Source organism: Myotis davidii, unplaced genomic scaffold, assembly GCF_000327345.1.
Source record: "Myotis davidii unplaced genomic scaffold, ASM32734v1 scaffold411, whole genome shotgun sequence".
In the NCBI taxonomy this organism is placed as follows: Eukaryota; Metazoa; Chordata; class Mammalia; order Chiroptera; family Vespertilionidae; genus Myotis; species Myotis davidii.
This window is the reverse complement of record NW_006282917.1, coordinates 914,520-927,060: the sequence shown is the minus strand read 5'-3', so window position 1 is coordinate 927,060 and position 12,541 is coordinate 914,520. Positions and strand designations below refer to the sequence as shown.

Below are 12,541 nucleotides of genomic sequence, written 5' to 3'. Positions count from 1 at the left end.
CAAGGATGAGAATCCCTGATTGGGTGCCTCCTGCATGCCCCGTACTGGGGATTGAGCCTACAATCCTGGCATGTGCCCTGACAGGGAATCAAACCCTGACCTCCAGGTTCATAGGTTAATGCTTAACCACTTAACCACACTGGCTAGGTGAGAGTGTGAATTTTATACACATATAGTGGCACACTCACACACACACACACATACACACACACACACAATTTGTATGTTATTTTCAGTGAGCAACCAAAGGACTTGTATGCATGCATATTAGCATAACCAATGGACACAGACACTGGGACGGTGGGGGCTTGCTGGGGTAGGAATGGGCTGGGAGGGGAAGGGGGAAAAGGAGACAATGTCAAACTTTAGACAATAAAAAAAGGGAAAATATACAAGGATAAGCCTAAACCTTAAAAAAAAGTTAACTGGCTGGGTAGGGTGAAAATAGGGAGGAGAGAGACAAAAGCTAGATCTCTCTGAATGTATTTTGTTTCATGGTTTGATGTTTGAACCAGGCAGATGTTTTAATATAGTTAAAAATAAAATTAAAAAATCTTTAAAGGACCTGGCTGGGTGACTCAGTTGGCTGGAGTGTCACACCATACACCAAAAGGTTGCAGGTTTGATTTCAGGTTAGGGCACATACCTAGGTTGTGAGTTTGATCCCTGGTCGGGGTGTATATGGGAGGTAACTGATCAATGTTTCCTTCTTACACCAATGTTTCTCTCCCTCCCCCTTTCTCTCTCTCTCAAATCAATAAAAACATATCCTCAAGTGAGGATTTAAAAAAATATTTATAGAAAGGAAAATGGGCCCTAGCTGGTGTGGCTCAGTGGTTGAACATCGACCTATGAACCAGGTCTCAGTTCGATTCCTGGTCAGGGCACATGCCTGGGTTGTGAGCTTGATCCCTAGTGTCGGGTGTGCAGGAGGCAGCCAGTCCATGACTCTCTCTAGTCATTGATGTTTCTATCTCTCTCTCTCTCTCCCTTCCTCTCTGAAATCAGTAAAAATATATTTTTTTTAAAAAAAGGAAAATGGGTCCCAGGGCAGACTACCTGAATTTGTCTACTGGGTTCACCACGTAATAGTTTGGGGCAAGTTATCTAAATTCTCTGTTACTCCTCTATAAAATGGGGATAATAATCACACTTATCTCAAAAGGATTGTTATTAAGGATTGTTATTAAGGATTAAATGGGTGAATTTGTGTAAATGGCTTAGCATGGTACTGGGCTCATGGTTACTGCTAAATAAAACCTGGCTGCAGTTATTTGATTATCATCATAGTCTTTGCTTTATTTCTAAAAGCAGAAAAAAAATATACAGCTGAGTTCTCCTATCTAGTCCATAGAGTAAATGTTGATGGGGTAAAGGAGATCAAGGCTCAACCAAAACGTGCACGGTTTGGCTCCCAAAGACTGGGTTCCCAGGCAAGAGCTCCATCAGGAACTTTAACCAACGTTCTATAGGCCATGAGGTAATGCAGAATGTTAGGGTTGCTGAAAGAGGAACACACGAGGCCAAAAGGGGTTAAAAATTATGCATTTATTAGGTCATCTGGATACCAGATAAGAAAAGGCCCAAATGGCACCAGCACCCAGGGATGGGGAGTCAGAGGTTTTAAAGGACTCTAGGCGGGCTTTTTCTGGGTGGAGAATTCTTGGGGCGGGTCCAGATCCTGGAAGGGTCTGGAGGGGAAGGATAATGGTCTCAGCAAGTGGAATGTGGTCTCAGCGAAAGGGAATGTTGGTTGTGAAAGTGGTCTAAAGGTCAGTTCCCCGGGGAAGGGTATTGATTCAATGATTTGATCAAACCTAACACAGAAACTTCACAAAATAAAACATGGTCATTTGTTGCTAAGTTGAAGATTATGAACGAGGGATTGGATACTGACATTGACCTAGGACTCCGTGGTCGGCAAACTGCCGCTCGCGAGCCACATGCTGCTCTTTGGCCCCTCGAGTGTGGCTCTTCCTAAGCCTTAGGAGGACCCTAATTAAGTTAATAACAATGTACCTACCTATATAGTTTAAGTCTAAAAAATTTGGCTCTCCAAAGAAATTTCAATCATTGTACTGTTGATATGTGGCTTTGTTGACTAATGAGTTTGCCAACCACTGACCTAGGTAATGAAGTTGAGAAGTTTTACACGTTCTTAATTGTGTGCCTATTTTATATGCACTGGTAGTTTCCCCAAAAGTTCCTGAAACAAAAAGACTTTATACTTACCAGATAACTGCTCATTTATGGTCAAAGAGGGGATTCACAGGCTAACATACAGCCCAGAAACTATGCCAAATCCAACAGTGCATGCACATCTTGGCCTCTCAGATGCTTGCAGAAACAAAGGAGGCCTCACTATGAATTCAATTAGAATATCAATGCTTAACCTGCTAGAGCCACTAAATGAAAATGCCCTTTTACTGCTTTCATTAACATCTCTCAGTGGGCAGTTTCTTAAAGCACAGCTAGTCTGAACATTTCTGTGACTTTTTTTTAGAGGAAAAGCCAAACATTTACTTCCTGTATGACACAAAGGGGAACACTGTCTCGTCCTTGTGAACGAATCAGAAAGAGATTGATCAGTTTTGGTTCATAGCCACTTAAATCTGAAACTATACATAATTGACCACAAACAGATGTGTCATCCCCAAAGCACAAAGAAACAAAACAGCTGCAAACACGGTAACTATTTAACTAAAGCGAGTTAACTTTAAGCGATTTTCTTAGAATTATACAACCTTAAGGCAAAATTTTCAGGTTATCTAGAAGAATCAATCACTCAGAGCTGAGAAAACCTAGAAAAGAATACAAGCTTATTCTTATAGGGTAACAAAGGTACCCAGTATTGTCAAGACGTTATATCACACATTGATTTTTCCAATGAAGCAAAGCCTATGTAATTTCTAAGTTTAAAACTTTAAAAATTATGCAAATATTTTCCATGGAAATAGTTTTCAAATGGTTGAATTCTCAAGTTTCTTATAAAAAAATAAATGGGACATTTTTGATAGCTATGGGCTGACATTAAGTGGAACATCAATTGCCATGAAGCAATGTACTTTGGGGTTGCTTAGGTAGGTTGGATTATTCCTCCTACCCCGTACCAATCAGAGTTGTATGCATCCTGGTAATGGAGGGAAGGGAGTAATTGAGTTTGACTTGGAGATCTGGGCAGTTTTCACATAAGAGATGACATATGTGGTTTGCTTTGCAAGTTTCTTTCCCATCCTTTAATGTCCCTTCTTGTGCAATAAGTGTGCGTTTGCAAGCTTAGTGCTTTTTATCTTCTGCAGGCCAGAAAACAAAATAATCAAGCTTGTTAGAAAAACAGAGTCATGTAAACAGGCTCTATTTGAGGGTATTGCAGTGCTTTCTGCTGAGTTAAAATATATGAGCTTTCACTCTGCTGCTATGAAAGTTTGGGACATAAGAAGTGAGACTCTGAGCTTACAGCTGATATGCAGCCAATGCTTGAAGATAGGTTCATATGTTTTATAGACCAGTAAGACTAATAGGTGAAAATATCCTGGCTCTGAGAAAGAATGGAAGACTTCTTAATAAATTCAAATTGGTCATATAGTACTATGTGCTTTTTTAGGGCAACTAGCTTTTAAAAAACATCTTTAATAGCATGGATCCCTTTTAAAAATGTTTTTAATGATTTTTTTTAGAGAGAGAGGGAGAGGGAGAGGGAAACATTGATGAGAGAGAAACATTGATCTGCTGTCTCCTGCACACCCCCTACTGGGGATCGAGCCCACAACCCGGGCATGTGCCCTGACCAGGAATTGAACCATGACCTGCTGGTTCATGGGTCAATGCTCAACCACTGAGCCACACCGGCCAGGCAGCATGAGCCCTTTTGAGAATCAAGTGAAGACTAGTAGCCTAAAAAAAAAATTACAGATAAAAACATACCCTTAAAAGTCTGCATACAATTTTTAGAAGGTACTGAAGGTCCTGAACCCTACATGGGATTCACACACCCCTAGGAAACTCTTCTTTAGAGGAGAAATCAGGGAAAGGCATGTACAGGAATTTCACCAAAGCACTAAACATCAAAGACAATATGTATGTATTAATGTAGCCAATTATGGCCCAGAAAAAATCATTTATATTGCATTTCAATCACTAACACCCAGTAAATAGACAAGGTTTCATCTTGGATCTGTAGAGGGTCAGAAAGAAGAAACCCATCCTTATAGGAAAAAGAAAGCAGGGCAGGCATCAAATTAATTTTTTTTGGTGAACCCATTAGAGGGAGGAGTCATAGGACAAATGGCCAACTCAGAGACAGGCATGTCTACAGGGCGACAAAGGGTAGGAGCATTTGTTTACCTAGGGCAGAAGCCACAGAAGGAACATTAAACTAGAAATTGTGATGAATTGCTGGGGCCACATGAGGACTACTGTGAGGGTCAACATTCCTGGGGGCTGTACCCATAGGTTTCCACCCTCTTGTAAGCTTCTTTAGACACCCAACCCAGCTCTCCTAGGGAAGATGGGGGGAAACCTGGAGAAACGCTCCCCTAGTGGTGTCGTCGAGGCCCCCGGCTCCTTTACTGAACAAAAAGCTTCATCAAGTGAGGGCACTGGTATCATTTCATCAGTGCTGGGGGGAAAGGAAAAGCACCCAGACTCAGCCTCCCTGTGTGATCTAAGGGAGAAGCCAAGCCTTCATTTACAGGAGGAAGAACGTCAAGGACATAGACTGAGAAGACCAGAGGATACCTGCCGCAGGTAGACAGGGGGAAATGAGGTGGGATCCAAAAAGCCCTACCCCTTAAGTCCACCTCCCCCATCTCACCCCCAGACTCAGGACCACTGTGCCATCCAAAGACCAAAGAACACCATCCCTCCCCCATGCCCTACACCACCATGCTAATGCCTCCAGTGATAATAGTGGTTTACAGCTAGGAGAGCTGCAAAAGGTAATTTCTCTGAGGACAAGCACAAAGGGAAGGCTCAAAGCCAAGGTCACTAGAGGAATTCAAGCTCTCTGGTACCCTCATACACTGCTGACTGGAGTGTAAACTGATGACACCTATTTGGGCAAAAATCTGGCATTCCCTCATATGGTTAAATAAATTTACCATATAGCCCATTACTATATTCCACACCTGGTGTTATTCAAGACAACTGAAAACATAATGTCCACAGAAAAATTTGTACATGAATGTTCATGGCAGTGTTATTCTTAACAGTCTAAAAATGGAGATAATCCAATTGTTCATCAGCTAATGAATAAATAAAATGTGATATATCTATACAATGGACTATCATTCAGTAATAAAAAGATGAAGTACTGATACATGCTAAAACATGGATGAAACCCCAAAAGGTTATCCAGAATGAAAGAAGCCAGACACAAAAGGCTATATATTATGCTTCCATTTATATAAAATATCTAGAATAGGCAAATCCATAGACAGAAATTAGATTAGTGGCTGGCAGGGGCTGGGAGTAGGCGTTGGGGAATCACTACTAATAGGTAAGAGGGTTTCTTTCTGGGGTGATGAAAAGGTTCTAAACTTGGATTGTGGCAATGGTTACGTAACTCTGTGAATATACTAAAACAGGGGTGGGCAAACTTTTTGACTCGAGGGCCACAATGGGTTCTTAAACTGGACCGGAGGGCCAGAACAAAAGCATGGATGGAGTGTTTGTGTGAACTAATATAAATTCAAAGTAAACATCATTACATAAAAGGGTACGGTCTTTTTTTTTTTTTTAGTTTTATTCATTTCAAACGGGCCGGATCCGGCCCACGGGCCGTAGTTTGCCCACGGCTGTACTAAAACCTACTGAATTATACACTTTAAATGGATAAATTGTATGGTGTGAGAATTATATTTAAAAAAGATGTCTAAAATGTTTTATTATAAAAGGAGATTGTTGGGGTGTCCATGGACATTACCTGAGAGGCCTTGACGTACACTCCCACCCAGTAATCACAAGGTGCCCCTCCTCCTCAATGTGATATCAGCAGAGACTGTCACTATAGCCCATCAGTAATGTGGTACCCTTACCACCCCCACCCCCCTGCTATCAGGTAGGCAACAAGGAGTAAGGAAAGTTAAGAATAACCCTCCTCCTTTCCCAGAGAGATAACCGAACTAGGCTAACAGCCTAGGAATTCTGCAACTGGTGATAAAAGTCAGCACCCCTCTTCCCCACCGGCCTGGTTATTATGGAGGCCTGATAAAACAGGCTTAAATAAGACTTAGTGTCGGATAACATAATTCCAAAAGAGTCCCGGATACAATGGAAAGCCACTCATCAAACTAAGAACTGGGAACGAGAAGAGACAATAGACACTAACAGCAAGATGACACAGATGTTAGAATTATCTGACAAGAATTGTTAAAGCATCCATCATAAAAATGCTTCAGTGAGAAATTACAAACACTTTTGTGAAATGAATAAATTGAAAATTTCAGCAAAGATATAGAGGATATAAAGACTAACCAAATGAAAAATTTGAAATGGAATAATTTAATAACTCAAACTCCGGGGACAGGCTCAATAGAAGAATGGAATTAACAGAACAAAGAATAAGGGAATAAGAAAAATTATGCAATCTGATCAACAGAAACAATATACACTGAAAAAAACCCTGAAGAGTCTGAGGGACCTGTGGGAAAATAACAAAAGAGATAACATTCATGAAATTGAAGTCCCAAGAAAAGGAGGAGAAAGAAGGTGGAACTGAATAGAATAGTTGAAGAAACAATGGCTGAAAATTTCACAAACTTTACATAAGATATAAACCTAGACTTAAGAAGCTGATCAAACACCGAACAGGATAAACCAAAACAAATCTATGCCCGAGAACACAAGAGTCTAACTTTGGAAAACAAAAAACAAAGACAAGACAAATCTTGAAAGTAACTGGAAAAGACATGATTGATTACCCGTAAGGGAACAACTATTTGAATGACAGCAGACTTCTCAAATGCTGAAAGAAAAGTGTTGTCGAAGCAGAATTCTATATCAGTAAAAATATCCTTCAGAAACATAGGTGAAACCTAGACATTCTCAAAAAAAAAAAAAAAAAAAAAAATTAAAAAAATTCATCACTAGAAGACTTACCCTAAAAGAGTGGCTAAAAGAAATTCTTCAAACAGAAGGTAAATGGAACAAAAGGAAAGTTGGAAAATCAGGAATAAAATAATAGACTATCCTCTTCTTGAGTTTTATAAATAATTTTTGATGGTTGAAGCAAATATTCCAACAATGTTGAATGTAATTCTCAATGTATGTACAAAAAATATTTAAAACAATTATATAATAAAGGTAGGGGGTGTAAATGAACCTAAATGGTGGTAAAGTTTCTATATTGTTCTATAATATCTGGTTCTCTGTTTTATAACAGCATGTAAAATATAAATGAAAAAAATTTGCTCCCAGGTGCTCAATTCCCCTTATGCCTGGCAACAAAAGACTTATTCTCACTGACCTAGAAGCAACAGGTAAGAACCAAAGCTCTTGAGCCACTCTATGTTCTAGGACTGGCTGTCCTCAGTAGGAAAGTAGCAAGGTTTCTTTGTCACTATTCTGTAGTCAAGGCCTCCTTTGGAGAGACAGGGAATTTATTCTGCTCCTGTTAATGTGCATTTTTTCCTAAGTTTTTCTGTATGACACAGACACATATAAACACACTCTGATATTCTACTGAGCCTAGAAAGATCCCTGGCGAAAGATGAAAATGGAAAGTGACCTCTGAGAAAGGGAGCGAGAGATGCTCACTCTGGCTTACACCCTAAAGCAATGTTCCCCACTCCCCCATATGGGGGCAGGTAGAACCTGTGACTTGCTTCTAATCAATAGAATGTAGCAAATGGGATGGGATATCACTCCCATGATCATGTTATGTTACGTAAGACTCAGTCCTAGCAGACGGGAGTGAAAACACTTTCCCCTTGCTGGCTTTGAAAAAGTAAGCTGCCATGTTTCGAGAGGCTCTATGGAGAAGGCCACATGGCAAGGAACTATAAGCAGCCTCCAGGAGTGGAGGGTAGTCCTCTGCCAAAAGCCAGCAAAATAATCCAGAGACCTCAGCCCTCCAGCTACAAGGAGATTAATTCTCCAAACAATCTGAGAGAGCTTAGAAGCAAATTCTTCCCTAGTCAAACCTTCAGATGAGAACACAGCCCAGCCAGCACACTGACTACAGCCTTGAAAGATCTTGAAAAGAGAACGTAGGCACACTGTGCCCAGACTCCTAACCCACAGAAACTGAGATAATACATGTATACTGCTTTAAGACACTAGGTTTGTGCTAATTTGTAATGCAGCAGTAGTTAACTAACACACCCTCTTTTCCTTTTCAGCCAAGGAAGTCTAGTCGTAGTAGAAGTGAAATATGCAGGCCAATTTCTCATTTAATTTTCACAGAGAAAAAGTCTACAGGATCCACTAAACCATTACCAAGTACAGCTCTGGCACCTTCCTGCCCTTGTGTTACTCCAATCTCACCAGGAGTAACACATTCTTCTTGGGCTGTCAGTGTTCTGAAGGCTGTAAGGACCCACCACAGCCCAGATCTCCAACCTGGTCAGTCATTCCCTTCTCCATCCACAACTTCCTCATCTATCCCTTCCTGCACTGCCTCCCATCTACCAACTTAACTTTTTACAATGATAGGCCAGATCTTTGGGTCCTTCCCAATTCCCTAAGTCTAGCTCCCTTTGACTTCTTGGCTAAGGGGAGGCTTTATATTCTAAAGCCAGGCATTTAAGTGTAATTGCCAAAATGAAATCACAGTGTGATTACTGTTTTCCCAAAGGAAAAAGAGAATTGAATCTTTTTTGAAAAACAAAACAAAAACTCATCAGAAACAAGCCTTCCATTGGCACACAGTTTACTCCTTTCATCTCCAAGACCTGGGTATTGTAGGTATGTAGACAGAAGGCAGCTATTTTTTAAGTCTAAAAATTGAATATCTGATCTCACCTCAGCAGATTTCTGATGCTCATTTGGAATTTTTGACTTGTTCCTATACCTTGAGCCAGTAAAAGAAGTAGAAGGACCTGCAAAAGATAATTAGAAAAAATACAGAGACTTATTACCTGCTAATATAACTAAATGCCATCCAAGAGAATATGAAAGATATGATGGAGAAGAACATAGTAATCTCGTACATAACACTGAAGAAAGTTAAATTACAACCAAAAAAGCCTCATAATGGAGTTTAATGACATTTATAGGTGACCTCCCAGTGTGCAAAAGCTTCAGCAATGCTAATGCTGAGGAGATTTGATTTGATATAATCATACCTTATAACATTTTGGAATAACATGACTCATGTCCCACCTGGAGAAAAAATATCTGCAAAAGCAACTGGTAAAACTAAAAATGTAGAACAAGTAATGTATATATCCTTCAGCACTTCCCCAAATGCTATTGTTAATAAGATTGTTGCCTTTTACAATTGATGACTCATCCAGTCAAACATTTAGTACCTGAGCTGTAATTAGAATTGTAGGGCCTATAATTTATGCTCTTATATTTTTCTTCCTTTCTAAAAAAGCACTGTTTAAATCATTATTTGATTTGGCATTTCTTTAGGTTAGTGAAAAGTGAAAAACAAATGCTATATGCCATACAAAACCAATTTTCCCACCTAACTTACCAATTTCTAATGAAATTTAAATGAAAAAAAAAATGGTACCCCAAGCTTTCTTTCCTAAAAACATTATTTTTTAACCACTGAAGAAAGATGAAACAGGCGGTCCTCAAGTCAAAGAAGCAATCCTTAAGGAGTACAGATACAGGGGTTACCAGCCGTTGGCTGGATTACTCACAGCCATCTGAACTGTCACTGGTGCTGAAAGTTCTACGACGCTTCATTTTGTAGCATCCTGGGAAAGAGAACAACACTGAATGAAACAGTACACACACACACACCCCAGAAGACAATCAACACTTTGCTCCAGATCCAGCAGCAGGCCAATCATACAAATCAAATGATTTTTGTCAAGAATATTCTCAAATGATCTAGAGCAGCGGTTCTCAACCTGTGGGTCGCGACCCCTTGGGGGTCGAATGACCCTTTCACAGGGGTCGCCTAAGACCATCGGAAAACATATATATAATTACATACTGTTTTTGTGATTAATCACTATGTTTTAATTATGTTCCATTTGTAACAATGAAAATACATCCTGCATATCAGATATTTACATGACGATTCATCACAGTAGCAACATTACAGTTATGAAGTAGCAACGAAAATAATTTTATGGTTGGGGGTCACCATAACATGAGGAACTGTATGAAAGCGTCGTGGCATTAGGAAGGTTGAGAACTGCTGATCTAGAGTGATGAGAGAAGAATACCACCAAATTCTCTAATACAGTGTGTGTCAAAGACTGGGTGAGGACAGATATTAGCCTTAGGAGGAAGTCCATGCAGCAGAGGATGAATAGTATAGGATTGGCTGGAGTTTCAGATGTGGTCACATGACCAATGTCCACCCAAACAGAGGGGGCAGGCATGAGGCCCTCACAAGCCAGGAGGAGCAGAAAAGGAAAAGGCAGTAGCAAAGGGAGAATTGTCAAGAGCCAAGGTTAAAAGGCATGAGACATGACCGGCTGAAGAAAGAACAAGAAAAGTATGTCCCATCTTGAAGAGCACAACCACACTGCTCTTCTGCCTGCCTTTTCTCCCTCTTTCTCACTTTATCTCTGTCTCCATCCCAAAACAACTAGCCAAATTTAAAATTACATCTACACATGTACTGCAAGGAATGCTATAGAAAGCTCCTATTTGTCAAAATACATAATGCTTTTGACTAAAACTTCAATTGGGACAAGTGTCTTTCCTTGTGTGTGTAGCCAATGGCAGATAAAAAAGTGGCCCCATCTTTCTAGAAACACTCCAGCACTAGAATGTAGGAAAAAAAGAGGACACAGATATGTCAAGTCACAAAGGAAGTGCTCAAAATATAAACTAGAAAAGACAGTGTATGTACAGTCAGTAACTGACATTCCATTATGTGCCACAGTATACAAAATGCTACTAGGGCCAATCATGATTCCACAAGGGATAATTGGCATGACAATGTGAAGAGCTACATGGACCCACCCCTCAGTGAAACCGGTGAAAATTATGTTAAAAAGAAACAAAAACCCACTAATTTAAAATCTAAGCTCATATAGCAAATGAAGAAGCATTTGTCAAAGGAAACCTATTAAAGCTCAGTAAGTAAAGTAAGAGTCTATAGTATTTGGGCCTAGACTAGACCCATTCCCTTTAGCCTCCATCCCAGCACAGGTGTCAGTCACACCAGACTGGTACATCTAAGAACACAGAGCTCCCTTTGCCCCAGCTCCCAGCTCCCAGCTGCAAGGCTTTCTTCCTGGGAGGGACAGGACATCAGCATTTCTCATCCTGTCCCCAGCTACCTATTGCTGAAGCTACGTTCCAGAAAAGTGTGGCAGAGAGGTGAGGGCTCACTTCTTCCAGCTGGCCTCCACTCCTGGGATGGAGGCTACGCCTTGGGTATGGTGGAATGAGTGTTCTACATTAGTAGAGGCAAACTTAGGAAGTTTGGGATGCCACTCAGAGGGAAATACATAATTGTCCCCACCCCTTGTAATAGAGCTGTGGCTCAGAGATTTTGCCTAGTGGGAGAAGCAGGTCATAGAATAGAGGGCTCCAAATCTTCCCCCAGTGGTAATTACTTCATTTGTAACAGAGTGTGGAAAAGTTGGTCATGCCTAAGTTGGCTAGCAATGCTAGACAGAATCAGGGAAATAGAGAGCTGGAAGGAATGCTTGTGAGTTCAGAAGCAATCTCAAACACTGATCTTGAGAACTATCCCTTCAAAGGAGCCCTAATTTGAATGGATCAGTTTGTGGAGCAATTTATATCCCTGGGCCTTATTAAAAACAACAGAGCAATCAGCCAGCAATTCTGCCTAACAGTCCCAGCCGTATCACAAGCACTCAAAACAGGCTTTGCTGAATGAACACAACAGTTCTACAACTCGGAAGGAAAATATACATTTAATAACAAGAATTGAGATAGCTACCTAACCATTCTAAAGATGCAAATTATAGCCCGGCTGGTGTGGCTCAAAGGTTGGGTGTTGACCCAGGAACCAAGAGGTCACCAGTTGGATTTTTAGTCAGGGCACATGTCTGGGTTGCAGATTTGATCTCCAGTAGGGGGTGTGCAGGAGGCAGTTTCCCTCTCATCGATGTTTCTGGCTTTCTATCCCTCTCCCTTACTCTCTGTGAAAGAGTCAATAAAATATATTTAAAAAACAACAACAACGCCGAAACCGGTTTGGCTCAGTGGATAGAGCGTTGGCCTGCGGACCGAAAGGTCCCGGGTTCGATTCCGGTCAAGGGCATGTACCTGGGTTGCGGGCGCTTCCCCAGTGGGGGATGTGCAGGAGGCAGCTGATTGGTGTTTCTATCTCATCGATGTTTCTAGCTCTCTATCTCTCTCCTTTCCTCTCTGTAAAAACTCAATAAAATATATTTTCTAAAAAAATAAATTGTAAGACCTGTGGGTTTTGGGGGTG

At 40.7% G+C, this 12,541-nt stretch overlaps 1 protein-coding gene across 1 annotated transcript in view; it reads right to left on the bottom strand.

Annotated features, from left to right (window-relative positions):
- The window catches only part of JADE3 (jade family PHD finger 3), a 45,453-nt gene extending 35,581 nt beyond the window's left edge, over positions 1-9,872 (bottom strand). The window contains exons 1-2 of the mRNA XM_006753322.2: positions 9,813-9,872; positions 8,962-9,038 (exon numbers count right to left, since the gene is read on the bottom strand). Of these exons, the coding sequence (XP_006753385.1) occupies positions 8,962-9,038; positions 9,813-9,858 (123 nt within the window). The 5' untranslated portion in view covers positions 9,859-9,872. The remainder of the gene's footprint in view (positions 1-8,961; positions 9,039-9,812) is intronic.
- Positions 9,873-12,541: the final 2,669 nt, after the last annotated feature.